The sequence below is a fragment of the Cornus florida genome, unplaced genomic scaffold (assembly GCF_030987335.1).
Source record: "Cornus florida cultivar Cherokee Brave unplaced genomic scaffold, ASM3098733v1 CherokeeBrave_3.0.0_Hap2_Chr03, whole genome shotgun sequence".
NCBI lineage: Eukaryota > Viridiplantae > Streptophyta > Magnoliopsida > Cornales > Cornaceae > Cornus > Cornus florida.
The window spans coordinates 63319000-63345534 of NW_026775573.1; the positions used below are offsets into that span (position 1 = coordinate 63319000).

General features: G+C 38.9%; 1 protein-coding gene across 1 annotated transcript in view; it reads right to left on the reverse strand.

Annotated features, from left to right (window-relative positions):
- Positions 1 to 3847: 3847 nt before the first annotated feature.
- The window catches only part of LOC132300668 (uncharacterized methyltransferase At1g78140, chloroplastic), a 32235-nt gene continuing 9547 nt past the window's right edge, over positions 3848 to 26535 (reverse strand). Inside the window, exons 4-8 of the mRNA XM_059797846.1 lie at positions 10589 to 10673; positions 7143 to 7336; positions 6885 to 6996; positions 4700 to 4807; positions 3848 to 4315 (exon numbers count right to left, since the gene is read on the reverse strand). Coding sequence (XP_059653829.1) covers positions 4175 to 4315; positions 4700 to 4807; positions 6885 to 6996; positions 7143 to 7336; positions 10589 to 10673 — 640 coding nt within the window. The 3' untranslated portion in view covers positions 3848 to 4174. The remainder of the gene's footprint in view (positions 4316 to 4699; positions 4808 to 6884; positions 6997 to 7142; positions 7337 to 10588; positions 10674 to 26535) is intronic.

Consider the following 26535-nt stretch of genomic DNA (forward strand, 5'->3'; position numbering starts at 1 on the left):
GAGCCAATTGTCAAGACTTAGACAAATTTACAAGTCCATGTGGCAAGTGGAGAGTTACAAGTTCAAGTGGCAAGTGGCACTAAGCACGTCGCCAAAACATAGCCAAAAATGGATTTTTATAATGTTGTACATGTTGTTCGCCGACAACCTCTGAGGGTTTTCCTATAGTGCCAAGCGGAAAGATAGAAACCCAGTTTTTTACAAAAAAAATATATATAAATAAATAAATAAATAAAAAACACAACCCCAAGGCTGAGCATTTGGGAAGGTAATATAGAGCGTTGCACAAGGAAGGAATGCTTCTTATCCCAAGCCAACAAGCAGGCTTACGAAAGGACAGTCTACCTGTTTGGTTATCAACATAAAATTTAAACATCTCCTCCCCATTTCCATGGGGCCTCTATAAATATGAAGTGTTCTAGAGTGGTAAAGGGCCTGACCAACACAACAAACACTATCATAGATCTTTCTAACCCAGTGTAGCTCTTAGTTAGCTTAGTGTCACGGGCCTAGAGATTTGGCGCAGCGGCACGGCCCGTGCGGCACCAAGGCGTTGCTTCAGCTCGCGCAAGCGCCCTGGTCAGCCACCACGACCTGCCCTCCCAAGGATGCATGCTGACTGGTTTCGGCCTGCCATGGCCTCGTCAGGGGAACGGCTCCAGCTCCCGACCAGTTTGTGCAGGGATGGCCAACTCCCTTCTTCATAGTCAAGTCCACGACCAGCGACAAGCACCTCGAACTGAACCGAGTCGACCTGCCTGAACTCTGAAGAGGTACCATCCTGTGCTCCTGCACGCCCCTTCCCTGGAACCATTCCCAGTCAAACTCTGCTCTTTGCCAACCAGCATGCGTGTCTTCCATCCTCCAAGCGTCTTAGGAATCACTTCGTGACATTCTCCCCCACCCAAATCCTGCGACGTCCTCGTCGCAGTGCGGCGCTTCACTACTGCGTCCACTCCCTTCCAAAGTCTGCCTCCATGCGGTATGCTCGCCTTCCCACCATCACTTCCTTGTGCAGCTCCCTGCACTGCACTCGCCCAATGATAGGCCTCGGACCAAGGGGACGTCCACTCCTCAAGGACGTGACTCTTCTCCGTCATGCCGCCTCCGCGACATCCCGAGCAAGCAATGGCCTTCTGCCGACTTGATGCTCGCCCTTCACCATGGTTTGCATCACCCAAGGACTAAGCACGAACTTTGGTGCGCGCGGCCCTCCGGCCCTTCAATGCGCAACTTCAACGGACGCCTCTTCCTGGGGAGATGAAGGCTCTCCTCCCCAACTGTATTGATTCCTCCACATCGACGCAACTTCAATGCACCGTCTTCATTCTCTGACCCCTCCCGGACCAACAAGGGGGCACCCCACCGTGCTTTACCCCAAGTCCTGCTCTGATACCATTTGTCACGGGCCTAGAGATTTGGCGCAGCGGCACGGCCCGTGCGGCACCAAGGCGTTGCTTCAGCTCGCGCAAGCGCCCTGGTCAGCCACCACGACCTGCCCTCCCAAGGATACATGCTGACTGGTTTCGGCCTGCCATGGCCTCGTCAGGGGAACGGCTTCAGCTCCCGACCAGTTTGTGCAGGGATGGCCAACTCCCTTCTTCATAGTCAAGTCCACGACTAGCGACAAGCACCTCGAACTGAACCGAGTCGACCTGCCTGAACTCTGAAGAGGTACCATCCTGTGCTCCTGCACGCCCCTTCCCTGGAACCATTCCCAGTCAAACTCTGCTCTTTGCCAACCAGCATGCGTGTCTTCCATCCTCCAAGCGTCTTAGGAATCACTTCGTGACATTCTCCCCCACCCAAATCCTGCGACGTCCTCGTCGCAGTGCGGCGCTTCACTACTGCGTCCACTCCCTTCCAAAGTCTGCCTCCATGCGGTATGCTCGCCTTCCCACCATCGCTTCCTTGTGCAGCTCCCTGCACTGCACTCGCCCAATGATAGGCCTCGGACCAAGGGGACGTCCACTCCTCAAGGACGTGACTCTTCTCCGTCATGCCGCCTCCGCGACATCCCGAGCAAGCAATGGCCTTCTGCCGACTTGATGCTCGCCCTTCACCATGGTTTGCATCACCCAAGGACTAAGCACGAACTTTGGTGCGCGCGGCCCTCCGGCCCTTCAATGCGCAACTTCAACGGACGCCTCTTCCTGGGGAGATGGAGGCTCTCCCCCCCAACTGCATTGATTCCTCCACATCGACGCAACTTCAATGCACCGTCTTCATTCTCTGACCCCTCCCGGACCAACAAGGGGGCACCCCACCGTGCTTTACCCCAAGTCCTGCTCTAATACCATTTGTCACGGGCCTAGAGATTTGGCGCAGCGGCACGGCCCGTGCGGCACCAAGGCGTTGCTTCAGCTCGCGCAAGCGCCCTGGTCAGCCACCACGACCTGCCCTCCCAAGGATGCATGCTGACTGGTTTCGGCCTGCCATGGCCTCGTCAGGGGAACGGCTCCAGCTCCCGACCAGTTTGTGCAGGGATGGCCAACTCCCTTCTTCATAGTCAAGTCCACGACCAGCGACAAGCACCTCGAACTGAACCGAGTCGACCTGCCTGAACTCTGAAGAGGTACCATCCTGTGCTCCTGCACACCCCTTCCCTGGAACCATTCCCAGTCAAACTCTGCTCTTTGCCAACCAGCATACGTGTCTTCCATCCTCCAAGCGTCTTAGGAATCACTTCGTGACATTAGGGTGTACCATAGCTAATCTTAATCCATAGTTATTAGCATGTTACCAACCTCTCTGATTCTTCTTCATTGAAGTCTCAAGGTTCTATCCTTTGCAATCATTCGCCAATTCCTTGTGTTTGGCTGCTTTGTATTTTGTCACCAATACTACCTGAAGCTTAATTCATTGAGTCTCAATTGCATTCGCAGATGCGCCTAACTGGCTTTGAAGTCCTCGAATCTAAAAAATATTGTTCCCTAATCATCAACTTGCCTCACTTTGGCCGTTTGGTATATAATTTGGTATCACACTAGAACCTCTAGTGAATCCTGGTACGCCCGCAACCCATCAAGGCCTGGACCAGGACATTGCTCTTGGCTAGGCCCTTTACCACAAAAAAGCTTAGCTCTATTACCAATTAAAATATTTCTTGATTTCTTCTCCTAGTCCCAATTTCTGTCCTTTCAGCAAAAGAGAGGTGACCAAAAGAACAAAGAGTCGAAGACAACACATATACACAAACACAGAAGAAAGAACTTTGTTCTTGGAAATGACCAAAAGTTTGTCTTTACAGGTGAGACAAAGATGCTCCTTAAGGATGGGCTCAGATAAGTAGAATGCCTGTATCATTAACAGTAAACTACGACTTTAAAAAATAAATATAAATATAAAATATAAAATGTAATGGAATAACCTCCCTCTTGAAATAATACAAAAAGAGCTCTCTAAGAGTAGGAAAAGTGGACTTGTGCTCTTTTTGGCCTTTTGAGCTTTCATGAATTCAAAAACTCAAATTGACTTTGCCTGTATGTGTTTGGATAACTCGATCATAGTTTTGCATTATGCTACATGCAACTCATAAACACTTTTGACTGCAATGAAGGTCTCTGAATTTACCACATGCAACTCATAAAGAGTCTCTAAATTTTGATACGATGGCTTCTGACATTTTGTTTGAATCAAACCTAACAAACAACAAACAACAAACATCCAAGTCAAGACATTCGAAAGTTGATAAACATAACCCGCCATAAAAATTGTATTTCAGCAACGAAAAAAGCCGAACCCATATAAACTCCTGTAATAATTGAGTTCACATAAGCCTCCAAGTATTGATCAAAAGATATTCTGTTCAACTCCATGGGGTGCTAAGCTTCCACAGTGGACTTAGTTGAACCCAAACCAAAAACTTGTAAATTTCTTTCATTCAGTTGGAACCCTTGGAGAAGACTCCTCTTAACATTGTCAAAAGAGCTGCAATACACGAGCTTTTCCCCCTCTTTTTAACATTTCAGTGACATTTTAGATTTTTCTTCAAATTAATTCATCACAAATGTTTTAATTTATTAGCATGGCATAACCCCTTCACAATTTTACAGTCGCCCAAGTAATAACAAATACAAGCTTTGATGACAAAGCCACCATAACAGAAAACCAAATGTGCTTGTTTATAAAACAGATTGAGAAGCAAGTTCGGTATCGACACAGAAATGAATATTTAGCTAGGTTTCCTGGCAGAGATCATCACAAATCTCCTATTTCTCACACATGTGAAACCCACAAGCCCACAGGCTCTGCAGAGTTCTTCGAGTTCACCATCAGCTAAGAAGATGTGGTTGCCTGCAATTTGCCCTATATTCTACAATGAGAGACAAATCACCAGTCATCAGTCAAAGATTAAAGCCAACACAAGTCTGGATCTGTAAGAGCAAAGATCGCTACAAAAAACTAAACAAAATTGTGTAAATTTCTACTGAGAATAGTAGTAAGAATTTGCTCATTCTCGTACAGGGCAAAAATGGAATAGACGGGTACAACACCAGGAGCATATGATGGGTCTTGATAGTAGATTCAAGCCCCCGTGACAAAAATGTTTGACAAATTAAAATCTGAAAATCAATCTCTTCTTTCTTTCTTTCTTTTTCTTGTCAATTTTTTTTTTTTTTTTTACTACTCCACCTCCTAGTTTTCCAACTCCATCCATCTTAAATGGAATAAACAAATTCCAAGTTAAAAAACCTACCCCGCGCAGAGGCCTCAATAAGGGGAGCAGTCCAAAAGGACCATCCAGTATGAAGGTAGTAGCAACAAACACTCCTCCAGGTCGAAGAACTCGACTAATTTCAGCTACCTGCAAAATCTTATCTATTTAATGAAAGAGCAAATATGCTAAACAAAGATAATCCAATTAGATTAGAGTTATAAACACTTCAATAATGTAAAACATGACAAGACAACAGCAGAAAGTTCATCGAAATTTGCAAAATTTCTAATTATTTTTTTTTTTGATAAGTAACAAAATTTCTAATTTAGACTCATATAGTGGAAAATTAATAAAGAAAGCAATATTGATGGAGATCATATATGGACCCACCTGCCACATAGGCGAAGGAGAAAGAGGAAATTTAAAAAATAAAATAAAATCAGGCCTAAATTCTTCTACTTTTCCTCTATTCTTCTTTTGTCTCTAATCTTTTCTCTTCTCTTCCATCCTACATTGATTTGGTATCGAAGCCTTTTTTTCTTAGTTGGTACTCACACACACGCCTCCATGGAGATTTGAACCCCTGACCTCCCTTTGGGAAGTTGGGGCCTGGTACCGCTAGGCACTGGTTTGTTGGTGGTATCAGAGCCCTTTGCATTCATATCACATAACAATAGGTTCTTAAAAAACTTAGATGCTAGTCACGTCACTAAATCCCTTATGGATCAAAAGATGCAAGTTGAAAATCATAGCATGTGTAAAAATACGATAAATGCATATTATTCTAATTTTGGCGAGTGCATAATTTGAGAGTTGAATTTACCTTTGTGCCTTTGCTTGAAGTTTTGAATCCCCAATTTTCCCTCAGACAAAGGTAATTCAACTAACTACCTAACTTTTGAATCCATGATCAAAAGCTAATATAAAGCATATTTTTATATGAAATTAGCCAACATTAGTCATATTAACCCAACACCATTTATCAGACTGTATTTCCTTCATTTTTCACTAAAAACATGTGCAATAATTTTCGTACAGTTTAGTACTAAAGGAGCAATGAAACTATGGTGCGGACGTCAATCAATATGGAAGATTTAATTCTAACAGACATTTTACAAATAAGTCAACCTAACCTGCATTTCATGCTAAAGCCCCAAAATTTGTTCAAAAATATATACAAAGAATCTAAATGTGAATGACGAAATGAAGCAACATAACCTACATTTTTCATTCTTAATGTTGGCTGCTAGTGGTCTTGTTAGGTTTTGGGTTTACTGGAAATGGGCTTTTTCCATTCCAGTTTTGTAATTTAGGGACTATGCCTCGTTCTGTTATACTTCATTTCTCGTTTTTATAAAATCATCCCATACAGGGGGAAAAAAAGAAAAAAGAAAAAAAAGAAAAGATATACAGCAAGTTTATACGAATTAGATGTTGTAAGGATTTAAATATTAAAGCTACACCCTCTCTAACAACTTAAGCTTTTAGAGTAGATAGTTGTTAACATGGTGTCACAGCAGGCAAGGTCATGTGTTCAAGCCTCATTGTCACCCAGATAATTAAAATTGAAACACATGTTGGACCAAAAGAAGGCCACACGTGAGGGGGCGTGTTGAAGGATTTAAATATTAAAGTTACACTCCCTCTAACAGCTTAAACTTTTAGAGTAGACGGTTGTTAACATTAGCATACCCACAACCAACAACAACAACCAAGCCTTTTGCCAATTACTTGAGGTCAGCTACATGAATACTATATATCCATTCCACTCTATTTAAGGCCATAGCCTCAGTCAATCAACATATCATATCTTATTTACTAATTCTACCCACATTAACTTTGGTCTTCCTCTTCCCCTAGTATTACCCTCAATGTGGCCTATGTCAGTTTTCCTAACCGGCACACATAAAATCTTCTTCGCACATGTCAAATCCATCTTAACTGATACAAGGGATAAAGCATAAAATGAACGGATACAAGGGATAAAGCATAAAATGAACGCAACGTTCGAGATATTGATCACATGCCACTTCAGTGCATGAGGCTCAGGCATGTCAGTCCTAGATGATTCGAACCTATAAGGCTGCACAATATAATGTTCTTCCCGAACCTCAAATTTTTTATGCAAGCCTCACACACTTTTGAATGTCATAGTATATGAAATGTCCAAGGCCAATATCATGAGAACAGTATTTCAGATAAAAATTAACTTCAAAATGCTTACAGCTGCTGATGGTGAAGGCCAACAGTGCAAAGCAGCACCGGCATGGACAGCATCTACGGAACTTGAAGCGAATGGTAGTCTAGAGATGTCTGCTCTAACCAAGCATAAGTTCCTAAAAAGGAAACAAATTTAATCAGCAATAAAATCTGAAACCATAGTCTGAAAGGTTCTTATTTTAGATTCATGAAAAGGGTATAATTAATAGCACTTATGTCTTATTTACAGACTAAATTCAAAATTAGAAAACAGATTCTCTACTCTCTTGGAAAGTTCTCCTCTTGCTCTATAAATTCATAGCACTGCTTCAGCATGGTCTCTGAGAAGTCCAAAGCAATGACGAGAGAAAATAATCCACTCTTGGCAAAAAGTCTAGAAAACAACCCACTACCACAGCTGGCATCAACAATGTTTCCACCTAAGACTGGCTTAATGAAATCTTTAATCATTTCAAACTGCAGTCAAACATTATTACATGGTTAGTGGCTCAACCTTTATGGAACAAAATTAAAGTACAGTGGCATGCATGACCATGAAAAATCCAGCAAATGTGTATAATTTAGATCACTTCTAATTCCATTAGTAGCAGATAAATATGATGATGATATACTCATTTATGGAGCATTTGGGCATCCGGTGAAAATTGAATAAGTTGAATAGCACATTGATTTTAAGACAATCCATCAACTTTTGGGAATAACCAAACAAGTCTATTTGTTTATCTTAACACCTCTAAGATAAGTCATCTTAGGAATCATCAAATGACTTTGTTGTTGGTGTAATATCCTGAACTTTTAATAAAGTTATTTAATTAAGATTACAGTTTGAGGGTTAAATTATAATCATATTTGGGAGATCTCAATTTAACATAGAAATTTGACTGGACCCAACGGGATGGCTCTATTAAGAAATAGAATAAATCCCATGGTGCATTTTGATGGTTTAGTAGACTAATTTTAATAAAACTGATTATCTATTATAGATATGAGGGTACAATATGTTGCGTTTTTGGGTTAAAATGTGATTGAAAAATAAGAGGGTGTAGAAGATAGAGAAAAGTTGAAATATAAAGAAACCAAAGAAATACATAATGGTAGCGAAATGTGTTGTGAGAAGTTGCGAGGTTTGACTAAAATAGAAAGAAAAAAAAAATGTTCAATAGGGTGAAACATGTGAGTCATTGAAATTAATGGACTTGGAATAAATAGAGAAAATGAGTTAATGGGGAAACAAAGGCAAATATAGGAAATCTATGTTTTGTTTTTTGGAAAAGAGAAAAAAAAAAAAAAAAAAAAAAACCATTTTTGCAAGAAAGGGGACACGTTTCCCCTTAGTGGAAGTCCCTTAACACTAGTAAACAAGTGTTATTGATACACAAAACTTGTCTTTTAAAGAAAAAAGCAATTTCCAAAGCTTCCTTTAGACGCTTCATGCTTTCTCATATAGCTTATGAAATAACTCAAATAAGAACAACAAGACGAAAGAGAAAGGCAGGTCTCGGCCCAAAGTGCAAATCCAAAAGGTAGGTTTCATACCCTATTTTTAAAATGTTGTTCTAAATTGTCAAAACTCATGATTTTTAGATGACTGATGCTTCACTTGTGAAAACATAAATTTTAGCTCCTAACTCTCTTCCTCAAAGAATGAAAATGGTTGAAAACCTTGTTAGACTTTGAGCCTTGTGGTGGAAATCTGAACTGAACACTGGTTTAGAAATTAAATTTACATTACTTGGATTTGTTATTTGCTATTAAAATTTTGAGATATTGAAGTACGCTGATTGATGAGAATGTGGGATTGTGTTTGACTTAATTTTGTTGAGTTTTAATATTTACAAACAGGCTGTGGGACTGTTTGACAGCAGAATTTCCTCTACTGTTTTGGCTATAATGGATCAGTTTTATGAAGTTTTTCTTGGAGATTAATTCCTGATATTACAGTATAATATGTTAGCTTTCATTTGGCTTTGCTTTCACCCTATTTGAGTTAGTGTTTTATTTTCTATGAATTTTTTAAGAAATGCTGTTTTTTGCTGAAAGTCGTGGGACAGCAATGCCTTTGAATGATTTTACCATAGATTTGTTGTTGGATTTTGAGGATGAAATCTTGAAATATGAAAATAGACTTATAAATGTTTCTCCATTATAGGGGAGAGCCGAAGCAAGATTGTTGATCGTTGATCAGTGGAGGGAGTTTCTCATGCCAGTACCAGGGAACATTAAAGCTCCATAGAATTTTACCTCACTATTTAATACAAAGGTTATGATTTATGGTGAATTTTCAAACGTAAGTTCTGGCGGTGGAAAAAGAATGGCTTGCTCATGGATATTGTGTATGCATCCCCACTTAGGTATTTGAGTATGTTTTCTCAACTGTGTATGTGTCCAACATGAAATAGGTAGGGTAAGAGTTTCATTTGGGTTGAAAGACCCTACACGGCCCGGATTTAATGAGTGAGTGTTCACAGTCCCTAGGTGCGAGCCCCTAAAGCCAAAGGACGGGGGTGGCGGTCCCGGGAGGAAGGTCCCTAAGGACACATAGGGTACATAGTGGGTGACTGGTTATTGTGACAGATTATTTGGAAAATTCATGTTTGCAACTATAGGCTTATTGAGATAGTTTTGGGATATTCTTCTAAATTTCCTATGTTAAAATGATTATTCTAATAATGTGTAATGGAATAATTTTATGACATATTGCGTACTTATAAAAGAAAATTTCACAAAATTATGTTAATCTTATATACAATGTTTACATAATAATCCTTGTCGTTTAATTCCATGATGGCCACTTCAATATTTCCACACTTTGAGGTGTTGCATTGTCAGAAGTTTAATGAAAAACACATTGTATTTTTCCAAAACCTTTTCAGGTACCAATTTGGGAGAGCAAATTCAGGAAGTTGAAGGTGAGATGGCTATAATAAGGTGTTTTGCGGTTTAGTTGGAAAATTTTATTTTGAGTTTGTCTGAGAACCTATACTATTTTTGATGTTTTTGATGGAGTTTGAAGTTAACTCACATGCAGCGGGGATCAGAGCATGACAGCTGGCTAAGTAGATAATAATGTAGATTCTACATGCAGGAATTTCACAAAAACAATATGGAAATTAGAATGGTTAATTAATTCTTATGGTATGGCAGAGACCCTCTGTTTATAATTATAGTCTATGCCACATCACTTCTAACTTCTAAGTACTATGCTGTGAATCATAAATGATACAGCAAGCCACAACTTATCCATAGTTTTTGTGCTTATCTTAATTGTTGGTTCAATTTATGCATAGCGAAAGGGGGCATTGGAATGGTCTTAGCTCCTGAATATTCAGACAATAAAAAGAAAAAAATTATGAAGCATGGCTAAGCAATCCTACTCACATTGGCCCTAGTGCCCAGGTGGTTTGGCCAATAGTGGGCCAAGAAATTTTGAATGGTGATGTGAATAAGCTATTGGAGACCATAACTATTAAATAATTTATAAGTGAAATATTTTGAAATAAATTGATAGAATATAGTATTACAAGATATTTTAATTTTTTTTACTATGCAATTTCCTTTCCAAAAAAATATAATATCATGCTCTATGTACATCATATATCCATATTTTTTTAGTCGCAACACGTCCTTTTTGTCAATATTATTCGCTTCTGAAAAAGCCTTCATGAAAACCATTTATCAATGAAAATGTGAGTAGGAATGTCATATCACCTCTCTCTCCAGGCCTGGAAAACCAGCCAATGTAGAAAAACTTTGTCGCCAGCCCCTCTCATAGAGAAATGATACCAAAGGAAGCCTGTTTGCAATAAATGATTGATGTCTATTATAAGAAAGACGAAAATCAAACTCATTGTGTAAATATTGGATAAATATTATTTAAGCATGACAGCACTTAAAGTGGTGAAAGTTATATAATGTTTATCATAGGTTGATGCTATATCTGAGGTGTGCTGTATGCAGCGGATTTCAGTTGAATTCTTTGTATGGAAATACAAACCCAGAGGTGCGGTAAATAGGTCTCATTTTCTCTTTAAATCAAACCAATTTAAGTGAATTTCAATGAATTTTAATCATACAAAGTTAGTAAAATAAAGTCTGAGCACAAAAACAACCAATTTTTCACATGGAATAGCCAAGCCTTGAAAATCCAGAGACCTCTGTCAGGTGAACAGCCTACGCCTGACCCTGAACAAAATTTGGTTGCTGCCAACACCTCAAAGTCACTGCCAAGCACTACTCAGTGCCTTCGAGCCCAGCTGCTGCACACTTCAACTGACTCTTGAATGCTTCAGGTAAAGCTGTGGTTAACTAATCAATGCAATCAACCTGTGATGCACTTTCACAATGGTTGCAGACAAGTCCTACAAACTATGATGAAGAATTGCTTAATGGACCACTGCTCTCTGAGGATTCTTTGATATTGAAAAAAAGAGGCAGTTTCTCAATGATACGAGTACCACCCACACAAAATCACTGAAGCGCATATAATCAATTTTTTGTATAGAAAAGGCAGAAAAACACAAGGTAGAGCATAGGAAATCTGAAAATGGTATAAGAAATTAGGCAACGCGCTATTCTTCTCCTCCTTACAGTTCTATATTTATAAGAGATGGTAGGTATACAAGTTGTGTGTTAGCATATTCCTACTCAAAACTTGTGTTGTAATCTGTCAAAGTGTCTTTAGTCAATCAAGAACATCTACATAAGAAAAGGCAGACACATAATTACAAAGAACACGGTGTGAAATTCACATTCTCAACCACATCTCAAGGACACAACCTACTTTGATCTTGGTGAGAATCATAAATTTATTTTTAAGTGTTTTTGAAAAATGGCATTCCAAAGGAGGAGTAGCCTAATGGTACTTCCCCGCCTTCCAAAGGAGAAGGTCAAGGGTTCAAGTCCCCATAGGAGAATTGTCGGTGTGCAAGTGTGTTTCTTGCCAACGGAAAAAGAAAAAAAGTTAAATCTTTTAAGCATTTTCTGAAACTATTTTTAAACTAGATGTTGTAAAGCATAAAACGGAAGTGACGAGAGAAATGAAACACGAAGAACACAAGAATATTACGTGGTTCAGCCACTATGGCCTACATCCACGGCAAAAAGAGCCCAAATGGCTACATCACTTTATAATAATTCTCTCTTAATCTTTGTATACAATAATCACCTCTATTTATAGGTGAAAGAATAGAGGTGATAAATATGGAAAATACATTAATGGAAGATTCCTAAAATCAATACCACAAATCACTCCAATCAATATTCTATCATAGGCTAAAATCTCTCCTATAATATTCTCATATCAAATATTCTGTCAAGGAGTAATTTAAGGGTTCCTATAATAATATTTTCCAAATATAACATCTTCTAACACTCCCCCTCAAGCTGAAGGGTGTGTGGAAATAACACTCAGGTTGCATATCAAATCATGAAACAGATCCTTTTCCAACAATTTGGAAAAGACAATAAAACTGCTAGAGACACGGTGAATGCGAAAAACAATACTACCGAACACACCGGTAGCCCAAATAAGTCCACATAGCACCGAACACATGGCGAAGGTTACGAACAATGCTACCGAACACACCGTCAGCCCAAACAAGTCAATAAAAACTGCCGGAGACACGGCAAAGGCGAGGACAATGCTACCAAACACACCAGTGGCCCAAACAAGTCAATAAAAACTGCCGAAGACACAACAAAGGCGCAGAACATTACTGCAGAACAAACCGGCAGCCCAAACAAGTCACAAATAGCACCGAGAAATCCTTAGCAACATTTCAGATGCTAAGGGAATACCCCAAAATAAGGGTCCGAACCTAGGAAGAGAAATTAGGCTCTAATACCATGTTGTAAAGCATAAAATGGAAGTGAAGAGAGAAATGAAACACAAAGAACACAAGGATATTACGTGGTTCAGCCACTAGGGCCTCCATCCACAGCACAGAGCCCAAAGGGCTGCATCACTTTATAATATATTCTCTCTTAATCTTTGTATACAATGATCACCTCTATTTATAGGTGAAAGAATAGAGGTGATAAATATGGAAAATGCATTAATGGAAGATTCCTAAAATCAATACCACCATAAATCACTCCAATCAATATTCTATCATAGGCTAAAATCTCTCTAATGATATTCTCATATCAAATATTATGTCAAGGAGTAATTTAAGGGTTCTAGAAGTGTACAATAATTAAATGGTCGATCAATTGAACACCTTCCACTAGCCATCGACTGGAGTTTCTGACTGAAAATTACTTTTGATACCAATATGCCTTGGCCAAAGGGTCGATCCATCAAGGAGTGTCTAGTAGGCTTCGAACAAAGGGTGTTGATCAATCGAACTTGATGGACATATATATTTGGTAACTCTCTCAAAAATACAATTTTACAAGGATTCAACTATCTAAAACGTATGGGCTACCTATACTGGCTATAAATATGGGATTATAGTCAGTCTTGCTATCAACTTGAAGTCTCTAATCATCTAGAGACAAAAAAATCCTTGAGAGAAAAAAAGGATGCCTAAGTTACTCAATTTAGGGTTTCCTTAACTATATGTATGTGATCGAGTGTTCATAAAAATGGAGTTGATTGATTTGAAGCAATTTAACCGAATAAATGTGAGAGCAAAGGTGAGCAATCAATGGAGAAGCAAATTTGGGAGGAGCAAAGTCCGTTGACAAGCAGATGGACGGCCTGGAGACTTTTGGTGGAAAGTTTGGCATCAATCTATGTCGAGGGGTATTGAGTCTCCTATACACCCTTGTTTCTTACGATTTGGGTTTTACATAGGAGATGTCTCAACCAGTGATTGTTAGGTAAATGAGTTTACCTACTAGTCTCCTATACACCTCTGGGTAATTGTGGATTTGCTACAGAAGTTTGGGTTAGTATTTTTTATTTGCTAAAGACAGAGTGGCCCAGATGTAAAACTTTGCTGCAAGTGGTGGACTAGTTTCTACAACATACTTCTCACAAGTCTATTAAAACTAATATTCTAAGTGGTATATTTTCAGTCTTAATTTGGACGTTATGGTCTACAAGGAATGCTACTCTTCACAATAGGATCAGAGATCAGAGCTCACATATTGTTCAGGCTATTGTATGGGATGTTCTTACATACCTACATATTAGTCTAGAAGATTTTATGACTATTTTTGGTGATTAATGTAAGATCCATTGGATATCTCTTGCATTTTCTGGAAGTGGAGTTTTCCATTCCTAAATGTAACTCTAGAGGAATGCTTCCTGTTGTAATTGTACTTTTTAATTTTGATTTATAAAACACCTTATTCAGGAAAAATAAAATAAAAAAAATCAAGTGGGTCACTGTTATCGACTTTAAGCTTCAAATTAGTTTGTTTGGGTGTAGCTACAGGTTTCAAACTAAGGTAACTTGTATCTTGCAAGATATCAATAATGTTTTCGCTGGGAAAGAATAATGCCTTGCTTCGATAGTGCAACCTCAATACCAGAAAATACTGAAGTTTTCCCAAATCCATAGTGTGGAAATTGGAAAGTAGATGTAACAACCCTCACCCTACCCGACATAATATTGTCCACTCACCCAGACCAGACTTCCCAGGAGATCACCCATTCTAGTACTACTCCAGTATAAGCACGCTTAAATGCGGAATTCTAATGGGTTTACAGCCATCACGGCTTAAAACGCGTTGTGTCATAGAAGGGCATTGCGCATTGAACCTATATATAACACTTCACCTTTACCTTCCCGAGGCGATCGACATCCGTAGCCTGCCAGTGTGGTAGCTCGCCCAATGTCTCGTACCCGCCCATAAAGGTTGTTACAATTACCACCCCTCCCCCCCCCCCCCCCCCCCCCAACCAAAACCAATGATACCACTTGTAACAGCCCTCACCGTAAGAGTTCTAATGGATTCACGGACATCATGGCTTTAAAATGTATTATGTCATAGAAGGGTGTTGAACCTACATATAACATTTCACCTTTACCTTCCCCAAACGATATGGGATCATGACACCTGCAGCTTACCAGTGTGGTAGCTTGCCCAGTGAATCTATCCTATTTTACTGCAATCTATATGTCCTACAATCTTATTCTAATTTACAATAGTCAAAAATCAATCAAATCCCTAAAATCAAGGGGAAAATATATATCTTCCAACACCCCCCCCCCCCCCCCCCCCCCCCCCTCCCCCTTAAGCTGGAGCATAGATGTCTTGAATGCCTAGCTTGTCAAGTGCCAATTTGAAAGTCGTACTTAACACTCCCTTTGTCAAAAAAATCTGCAAGCTGATGTTCTGTCTTCACATACGGGGTGCAAATTAATACACCAACCAACTTCTCCTTGATAAAGTGTATCCACTTCAACATGTTTAGTACGATCATACGGAACCGGATTGTGAGTAATGCTAATGGAAGCTTTGTTATCACATAATAGCTTCGTTGGATCCTTAAAACTAAAGCCCAACTCCTTTAACAAAGCTTTCAGCCACAACATCTCGCATATACCATGAGCCATGGCTCTAAATTATGCTTCAGCACTGGATCTGGCCACAACATATTGTTTCTTACTACACCACATGACTAGATTCCCTCCCACAAAGGTGCAGTATCCTGAAGTTGACCTTCTATCTATTACACATCCTGCCTAATCAACATCCGTATATCCTTCCACTTCGAGATGACCATTATTAGATAATAGCATACCTTTCCCAGGAGCTGGTTTTAAATACCTAAGAATCCTATGTACAGCCAACATGTGTGTTTCGCAAGGAGCATGCATGAACTGACTTACTACACTCACCGCATAGGCTATGTCAGGGCGAGTATGTGCCAAATATATTAGCTTCCCAACCAACCTTTGGTATCCCACTCTATCTATAGGTGTATCATATGTGTATTCACCTAACTTGTGATTTTGTTCAATTGGAGTATCAACAGGTTTGCAAGCCAACATTCCAATCTCAGCCAATAAGTCTAAGACATATTTTCGTTGGGAAACAAAGATCCCGTGCTTTAACCTAGGAACTTCAATACCCAAAAAATATCATAAAGACCCAAGGTCTTTGATCTCAAATTCTTTTGCTAGATATGCATTCAGCTTACCTATCTCCTCACCATTACTACCAGTCACCACAATATCATCTATATACACGATCAAGGCAGTAATCTTACCTCCAAGTGTATATTTGAGAAAGAGAGTGTGATTCGACTTACTCTAGTGGTATCCAGATTTCTTCATGGCCTGAGTAAACTTGCCAAACCAATCTCTAAGTGACTGCTTGAGTCCATACAAGGATTTCCTCAATCTGCATACCTTACCTCTTTTAGAGGGATTAACAAAGCCAGGAGGAAAGTCCATGTATACTTCTTCCTTTACATCTCCGTGAAGAAATGCATTCTTCACATCAAACTGTTGAAGAGGCCACTCTAAATTTGCAGTCAAGGATAAAAGGTATTGTATTTATCATCCTAATAATCTATCCCATAGGTTTGGGTATAACCTTTAGCCACCAATCTTGCTTTGAACCCCTCCATTGAACCATCTACCTTATGCTTCACTGTGAATACCCATTTGCAACCAACTGTCTTCTTTCCCTCTGGTAGCTCAACAAGTTCCTATGTAGAATTTTTCTGTAAAGCTTCCATTTCTTCAATCATGGCAGCTTTCCACTTGGGGTTGTCACGAGCTTCATATAACTTATCAGGGACAAACACGGATGATAACTGGTTTGCAAATATTTTATAAGATGAAGATAAACGATGTGAAGACACATAATGAGAGATGAGATATTTTACAACTGGAAAACCAAAACGAGAGGGAGGTTTTCTTCCTCAAGTAGGATAACGTGCCTAATTCTCAGTAATTAATTTAGTAGCATCATGTGGTTGATTAATAGGTAAATGAGTCGACTTAGTAATAGAAGTATCAATAAAGAGTTCAGAGGAAGGAACTGCCTTAGGATTACCAGCTACAGGAGCGCTTAATTGGTCATTAGGTCGATCAAGAGGCAGCTGAGTTGTCTATGTCTTCTCCCTTCTTAAGTATACAAATTTGTATGCCTCAAGGAATTTCTTCGAAGCCAGTGCAGAATTTTCAGCAGATTCCTTCGAAGTCGATGCAAAAGTTTCAATAGACAATGATACGCTGGTTAATAGTAATGGCAACACCTCCCAAGACTTCTCTTCATTTCCTAAATTCTCCCCCTGAATAGTAAGCCTAATTTTCAACAAAAGTAACATCCATGGAAACAATCATCTTTGCTGAAGGAGGGTGATAGCATTTGTATCCCCTTTATGTGGCAGAATACCCCCAAGAAAATGCACTTGAGTGCTCTCAGATCCAGCTTACTCCGGTGTTGTTTGTGGATATGAGTATAAGAAACACAACCAAACACTTTGGGTGGAATGCGAAGAAGAGTTGGAATAGTGTGTGTTTTGGATAATGTCTGAAGAGGAGTTTGAAACTGAAGGACTTTTGAAGGCATTCTATTAATGAGATATACTGCAGTAAGGACAACATCTGCCTAAAAAGTTTTAGGAACGTTCATAGCAAAGAGTAATGACCTAGCAACCTCTAAGAGATGGCGATTCTTATGCTCTGCTACTCCATTCTGCTGGGGTGTATCAACACACAAAGTTTGATGAAATGATGCCATGAGCCTGAAAATAGGCACTAAGCCCTCTCTTAAAATACTCCCCTCTATTATATGATCGTATAACATGTACTCTCGTGTTAAACCGTGTCAAAACCATTTGGTGAAAGGATTGGAAGGTAGAAAAAACATCACTTTTTTCTTTCAACAAATAGAACCATGAAACACGAGTGCAATCATCAATAAAGGAAACAAACTACTTAGAACCTAAATGATTAGGAACATGGGATGGCCCCCACACATCACTGTGAACAATTGAGAAAGGCACAGAATTTTTATTAAAACTTGAAGGAAAAGAAGTGCGATGGTGTTTGGTTAACACACAACTATCACAATGAAAATTAGAAACATCAATTCTGGAGAATAAAGATGGAAACAACTTCTGAAAATAGCTAAATGAGGGGTGTTCTAATCTTTTGTGCCATAGCCAAATCTACTCTTCTGATTTTGACCTGCCAACTATTTGATTTGCTTTTCCATTCGAAGCACAGTTCATATCCAAGTAGTACAGACCACCTCTTTCTTTACCAAAACGAATCTTCGCTCTCGTAAGATCCTGAAAGACATAATGAGTATCAAAGAATATTACGGAACATTTAAGAGCCTTGGTAATCAGATTAATGGGCAATAGGTTATCAAATAAACATAGAACATGTAAAGACACTAGAAAGAGACATAGAAGAAGTCATTAAAATGAAACCTTCCCCAGACACAACAGAAGTAGATTTATTTGTTGTTTTAACACTCTTTGTACTAGGATGAGTGCTAGAAGAAGAAAAAAAATCCAGATTCATGTGTCATATGATCAGTAGTACCCGAATTAAAAATCCAGGATGACTCAATATGACCAGAAGTGTTCAAGGCTAATCCAAAGTTACTTGTATTGGTTGACTTACAGGAAGCATCTTTTGAGGATAGCTTCTGAGCATACTCTTTCATCATTTTATCTACCTGGGCTTGAGAATATTGTGGTTGGGCTGCAAAAGAAGATTGTGCATCAGACTGCACATCAAAGACTGTATGGTGTGCTCTAGAATTTGAGTTATCCCCCTTGTTTCCACCTTTCTTACGGAATCAGTCAGAATAACCTTTCAGCTTAAAACAAGTCTCTCAAGTATGTCCAGCCTTATTACATTGTGTATAGAACAAAGAGTCTTTGTTCTCAGGTTTCCTCGAGTGAGCACAGTAGCCAAGGCTGAACTCTCCTGTGAGACACTTGTGAGCATGGTGGCCTGACGGAGCTCCTCACGTCGAACATAGGCATATGCATCGCGAAGATTGGGAAGAGGATCATGCCCTAAAACCTGTACTCTGGTCTGATCAAACCCTGGGTCGAGGCCGGCTAGGAAATCGCAAACCCTTTCATTCTCAATTATCTTCTTTAGCTTTGTTGTATTCCCAACACACTCTATATCACACGGCTGGAAAAAATCCAGCTCCTGCCAAATGGCCTGCAAAGTAGAAAAATAGCTAGCCAATGTCTTCCCTTGCTGTCAAGTCTTATTTGCCCTGCGCTTCAGTTCATAAATCTAAAAAGCGTCACTACCATCAAAATAGGTTTGAGCCACAGCTTCCCAAATAACATGAGCCGTGGGAAGTCGACAAAAACTGGCGCTAATATTCGGAGTCATTGAGTTAAGAAGCCATGACATCAACATAGCATTCTCCTCTAACCAAGCAAAGAAGGAAGGTTCAATATCCGCCGGCTGTTTCTTCACTCCTGTCAAGTACCCCAACTTTCCCTTTCCTGTGATGTATTCACAAATTGGGACCAGGCGTAATAATTCATCCCATCAAGTTTGTAAGAAGTCATTTGTACACTCATGTTATCAAGCTGATTTGTCACAATCGAAGGAATGGGCGGTGCTGTACTAAAATCTGAAGATTTAGAGGTAATTACAGATATTTTTCGATGTCTATGGTGTTTAGAATCAAGGCTTTAGGGTGGTGTCCAAAAGATAATTGCACACCAAGAGAACAAGAATAGGACGAAAAAGAGAATAGGTCAGCGGTAGTCGCTCAGACCCGTGAAACTTTTCTCTCTTTCTCACACTATTGCTTTAATACCATATAAGAAAGAGGGAAAGCTATACAAGGAAACGAATAAAAAAATCTTCCTACAAATCTGTTCCTAATTTAAAGCAACCAATATATCATATTTTACTGCAATCAATATGTCTTACAATCTTGTTCTAATTTACAATAGTCACAAATCAAACAAATCCCTAGAATCAAGGAAAAAATATATATCTTCCAACAATATTGTCCGCTTTTGGCTCCCCTACACAAGAGGTCACCCCTCATGGTACTACTCCTGCATAAGCACGCTTAAGTGCGAAGTTCTGATGGGTTCACGGCCCTCACGGCTTTAAAACGCATTGTGTCATAAAAGGGTGTTGAACTTACATATAGCACTTCATCTTTATCTTCCCCAGGCGCTGTGGGATGTGACACCCGTAGTCTGCCAGTGTGGTAGGCCGCCTAGTGTCTCGCACCCGCCCACGGAGGTCGTCCTAGTAGAACTCAAGTGATGGATTAAAAGCTAAACGTCGTCCCTATAACTGTCGGTGATGACAATATCATCCACATAAATAACAAGTATCACGATATCAAGCTTCGTCTTCTTAAAGAAGACAGAATGATCAACCTAACTTTTGGTCAGACGATGAACCACTACTGCTTTATTGAACTTACCAAACCATGCACATGGGGATTGTTAAAGTCCATACATAAGACTTCTTGAGATTACAGACACACTCCCCCTTGGACTCAAACCCAGGAAATTGAGCCATATACACCGTCTCAGTAAGATCCCGTGAAGGAAGGCATTTTTAACATTGAGTTTATGAAGTGGCCAGTCTAGATTAGCAATAAGAGAAATAATCACACGAACCGAGTTCAGCTTGGCCACAGGAGAGAATGTCTCAGTATAATCAAGGTCATAGGTCCGAGACAAGGGTGCATAATGGGCTGGGTCGGGCTGGCCAACCCGCAACTTTGGGAACCCAAGCCCACCCAAACCGAGCCCACGGGCTTTGATTTTTTAATGGGCCGGGCCTAAATTCATTTTAAGAAGCCCAAGCCTTGCCCTTGGGCTTGGGATGGCAGTTTGCGGGCTTCAAACGGGCCGGGCTACGAGCTTTTTCTTTTTCTTTTTCTTTTTTTTTTTTGCCCTTTTGTTTTGTTTTTTTTTTTTTTTAAACTATCCACTGCATGAATTTGAAGCTTAAGCTAACTAAGTTTCAAACAAGTTACTAAAACTTAATTTCCAGTAGCTAAGTTTGAATTTAAACAGGGAAAAAAAATAAAATAAAAATTCGGATAGCTAAGTTTGAAATTTAAATATAAAAATGAAAAAACAATAAAAAGAAAAACAAGTAACTTAAGCAAGTTACTGGAAACTTAACAGAAGCTAAGTTTGAAATTTAAACATAAAAAAGAAAAAACAATAAAAAGAAAATTAAGTAACTTTATTTATGTTATCATCAATTAAAAAAAACATGAATAACTTAACAATATATATATATATATATATTTAAAGTAATACGGTTTTTGGTGGGCGGGCTTACAGGCCGAGCCGCTAGACAAAACCTATACCCAAGCCCGTCCTACTATCTTATCGGGATCAGGCCGCCCAATGGGCCACGGGCCATTGTTGCACCCTTAGGGGTTGTTTGGCATCTACTTTGTTTTTGTTGTTTTTGTTTTAGGCCCGCTACAGTAACCCAAATGAAGCCCAAAGCATGTTTGGTTGGTTATGTTTTGTTTTGCACAGTTGTAAAACATTTCAATAAAGAGACCCAAAACTTGAAACACCAAAATGGTGTTTATCTTGTTTCAGCATTGTTTGCCCATAAAATTCACTGTAGCGGAGGAAACAGCTAGCCCAACTTAAAACACACTTGCTTCAGGTATATAAACATTTTAGGTCATTTTGGGCAAATTTTCTCTCTCCTCTCCCGATACTCTCTCTGCGATTCAAGGGTGATTTCAACAAATTTCATCACCACCGATCCAAGTTAGGCCCTCAATTTGTTGGATTTTATCAAATACAACACTTATCGAAACTGGATTTGCTGGATTCAAACTTGAAACATATACAACACCTATCAAATACAACACCATTCTCTATTCTGAACTTGCCCTCTCTCTATCTCTGCAACTGCAAACTATAAAATCTACAACAATCAGAAGTTCAAAACCCATTTATTTCAGTTTATCTATCTGTCTGCAAGAATCAAAATCTTTTATTACCTATAAATAATGCCTCCATCTCTATTCTCGTTCTCAGACCTGAACTTGCCCTCTCTCTCTCTCTCTCTCTCTCTGCAACTGCAAACTACAAAATCTACAAGAATCAGAAGTTCAAAACCCATATATTTCAGTTTATCTATCTGTCTACAAAAATCAAAACCCATATCTTTCAGTTTCCATCGCCCGCTGTTCCAGTTCGGCCCGCCGTCTCTCAACTCTCAAGCTTGCCCCCCCTCTCACTGCAACTGCTACCATGTAAATAGTTTATTCCAAAAATTAAACGCCAAAAACTAAATATATATATATATATATATATATATATTTATGTGACGAAACATGTTTTTCATGTTTTTGTTTCCGACATTTCCATAGTAAAGCATCGTTCCCAAACATGCTTCTAAATTTTTTCCAAAACACTCCTCAACAAAAACACTGTTTCTATTTTAGCTAAAAACAAACCAAACGGGCCCTTAGTAAAAGTATAGCCTTTAACAACCATACGAGCCTTTAGCCAATCAACAATGCCATTCGGTATCTATTTAATTGTGGAAACCCAACAACCTGTGCACTCACAAGCTTAGGATTAGGAGCAAGGTCCCAAGTATGTTTAAGTGTAAAGCATGCATTTCATTTTCCATTAATTTTCTCTACCCAGGATGAGAAAGTGCCTCCCTGTAGGACTTAGGGACAGCATTGATAACAAAGATAAAGAAAATCTTGAAAGGATGAAAATAATTTATTGTATGATACAAAATGTGAAATATGATGATTGGTGCAGGACCATTTACCTTTCCGAACAGCAATGGGATGATCAAAATTTGAGGCAAAATGGGAGAGGCAAAATGGAAGGCTCTACTGCACCAACCATAGGCACAGGGGCAACGAGTCTCTTCCAACATCGAGCATATACCCGAAGAACTAGGGGAACCTCATAATCAAAAACTAGAGTTGGTAGAACAATGGAAGCCTTTACTTCAGAACCATCGTCTCAAAGGTCACTTGGACAAAGAATCCTCAATTTGGCCCCTCTGCTAGTAGCTTAGCTGGTTTTATAGAGCTTCCGTTGGGTGACGGAGTGAGTAAGGACGGGATCCGCAAGAATGGGGATGGCTCCTACTATCGAGGAGCGGTTGGTTCAATTTTTATTCTAAGGTACAGTAGTTAACATACTTTCTTTCAAAGAACAATCCTTCAATTGGCTACCCTCCTTGGAATAATAAGGAACATCATCAAAGAAAGTGATGTCACCACACACAAAGTGTTTATACAGAGTAGGATTGTAACACTTATATCCTTTTTGAGTGCGAGAGTAACCCAAGAATATGCGTTTGTGGGCTCCTGATCAAGTTTGTCTCTCCCTAGGCTCAAATTATGAACAAAACACACACAATCAAACACTTTGGGTGGAAAGTAAAATGGTTTTCTATCGAGAAACATCATTTGGAAAGGCGACTTTCCTTTAGAACGAAAAAATAAGTTGCTGCAAGAATTGCATCACCCTAAAAGTGTTTTGGGACATTCATTTGAATCATTAAGACATAAGAAATGACAAGGATAGGCCCACTCCTTAGTTCAACAACTCCATTTTGTTGAGGAGAGTATCAACACAAGATGTTTGATGAGTGATACCCCTCGACTCAAGGAATTGCTGAGAGATACTAAGTTTATATTCAAGGGCATTATCGGTTCTTAGAACTTGTAATTTGACATCAAATTGATTTATAATTTCAGCATACAAAGACTGAAAGATAGTATGGACTTGAGATCTATCTTTAAGCACATAAATCCAAGTCAAATGAGAATAATCATCAACAAACGACACAAAGTAGATGTTGGAAGAATATTATAGGAGTGACTTTAGCCTATGATAGAATTTTGATTGGAGTGATTTATGGGATTGATTTTAGGAATCCTCCATCAATGTATTTTCCATATTTATCACTTGTATTCTTTCACCTATAAATAGAGGTGCTCATTGTAAAAAATATTAAGAGAGAATGTAATGAAAAAGATGTAGCCCTTTGGGCTTTGTGTGTCGTGGATGTAAGCCCTAATGGTTGAACCACGCTATATCCTTGTGTTCTTTATGTTTAATTTCTTTCTTCAACTTTTATATCCTTCAACATGATATCAGAGCAGGTTTATCATACCCTACTCTATACTATACTCGTTTTGGATCTTCGAATCAACTAGTCTTGAATATTCGGATCAACTCGTCTCAAATCTCCAGATCAACTTTTCTCGGATCTTCGGATCCACTTGTCTAGAATATACTCGTCTTGGACTCTCGACAACTTCGTATTTAGTTTCAAGTTGAACACTTGAGTTAAAATCTCCGTGTACAAACTTGGGCTTGGGGGGGGGGGGGGGGGGAGGAGTGATTTTAGCCTTTGATAGAATATTGATTGGAGTGATTTATCGGATTTATTTTAAGAATCCTCCATCAATGTATTTTCTATATTTATCTCTTGTATTCGTTCACCTATAAATAGAGGTGCTCATTGTAAACAATATTAAGAGATAATGCAATGAAAAAGATGTAGCCCTTTGGACTTTGTGCGTCGTAGATGTAAGCCCTAGTGGCTGAACCACGCTATATCCTTGTGTTCTTCATGTATAATTTCTTTCAACTTTCATATTTTTCAACAGTAGCGAACACCAAATAAACCAGTGATTCTAGGTGGTCCCCAAATATCATAATGAACAAGCTCAAAAGGTTTCAAAAATTAATTATCAGGATGAAGCTTAAAACTAGCCCTATAGTATTTACTGCGTTCACAAGTAGTAGTACAATTAAATTTAGAGAAAGTCGGTAAATAAGGAACTAAAATGCCAAGACTGTCTAAAGATGGATGTCCAAGATGGCAGTGCCAATAATAAGGTGAAAAGGTGGTGGAATGAAATGCTGACGAGACAGAAGATGCCTAAAGGTAGTAAAGACCATCCTTCTCAAATCCCCCACCAATCATCCTATTCATCCATAGATCATGGAAGACACAATGTGATGGAAAAAAGGTGACTGGGCAATTCAATTTTGATGTAAGTTTATGAATAAGCAATAAATTAAGTGGAAATTGAGAAAGCTACAAAATTGACGAGAATGTTAGACTAGAAGAGCAAACAGTACCAATCCCATGAACAAGAGATTTGGTACCATTTGCTAAAGTAACAACTGTAAGGAAGGAAACATGGGAAATATCTGAAAGGATAGAAGAATTGCTTGTCATGTGGTCGGACACCCCTAAATCAATGATCCAAGGTGCAGTAGACAAGGTATGAAGACAAATATTACCTGAAGCACCTATAGCAGCTGTGGAGGTGGAAGACAAATCTGCACACTTTAACCATTGAATCATACTCAGCTTTTAGAAAAAACATTTTCTTCTGTAGTAGATGCATTGTTCTCCCCCCCGAACCGCTGCCTGATTTGCCCAAGCTGGCTTGTCGTTAAAATTCCCAGCAGTAGTCAACAGAATGATTGGTCCGGCCACAATGAGTACACTTCTTGGTTCCTCTACGACCTTTGCCTCCTTAATTACCACCATGTCCTGGTTTTGATGAAGCTGTACCTCCCAATCCTCCACGAGGCGTGTGAAGTAGTCCAACAGGAGCAATAAGAGTAGAATGGGCCTCCTTCCCAAGAGAAGGAGAAAGAATGAAGGCTCTCCGAACCCGAGCAAAGGTTTCACCAGTTGTGGGAATTTCCGTACCAAACAAAATCTGAGAACTAATAGGAGCAAGTTCAGGTTTAAGACCAGACAAAAATTTTGCCACTCAAAATTTCTATGTTGTTTCTATTGTTCCAAATCTACAATCAACGGCTGATAAACATTCAGTTCTTCCCACATACCCTTCAATTTGATACTAGTCATTAACCAAAGGAGTAGAGACTCTTTCGTATCCATTTAGGAAAGAGATTGTAATAAGCAAAGGATGAAAGAAACAAATACAAAGAAACCAGTGAGAGAGACAAAATCTGGGTAAACAAAAAGATTGCTGAGAGAGAGAGAGAGAGAGAGAGGGAGAGAGGGATTGAACAGAGAGTAGAGAGACTAAACTGAGAGAGAGACAAAGAGAATAGATCAAAATTGGATCAATTTCTACTCTGAACGTCGTCCCTAACAATCTAGGAATTACAATAGATTATTCTATATAAGATTCAAAGCAAGTATCACATCAAAGACAATCAAACAAAGCAAGGGCGGATCTAGAAATACTCTGTCGGGGCCAAAATAGCACGATATAAGTAAAATTTTAAATATATTATAATAGTTTTTTCTTTTCTTTTCTTGTTTTTTCCTTTTCGTATTAGTTTTTTTCATCTTAATTATTTAAGTTTATATATATATATATATATATATATATATATATATATATATATATATATATATTTGAATGTAGAATTGATATGTTGTAGTAAGGACTACCAGTCTACCACTATAATGGAATTTAATTTTCTTTCACTAATTTTGAATTTTCTAAAGTAAGAATAAAAACGTGGTAATTGATTTTTGAGGGGTTACATCAAATGTAAGTCTATTAAACTCAACATTAATAACTATTAAGAAACCCATAAACAAGGGTTTAAAAAAAAAATACAAAAAAATGGGGTTGGGGGGGCATTATTAATTATAAAAGATTGGGTCTACAAATAAAATATTGAAAGATATAAAAGTTGAAGAGAGAAACTAAAACATGAAGAACACAAGAATATAACATGGTTTAGCCACTAGAGCTTGCATCCACGACACACAAAG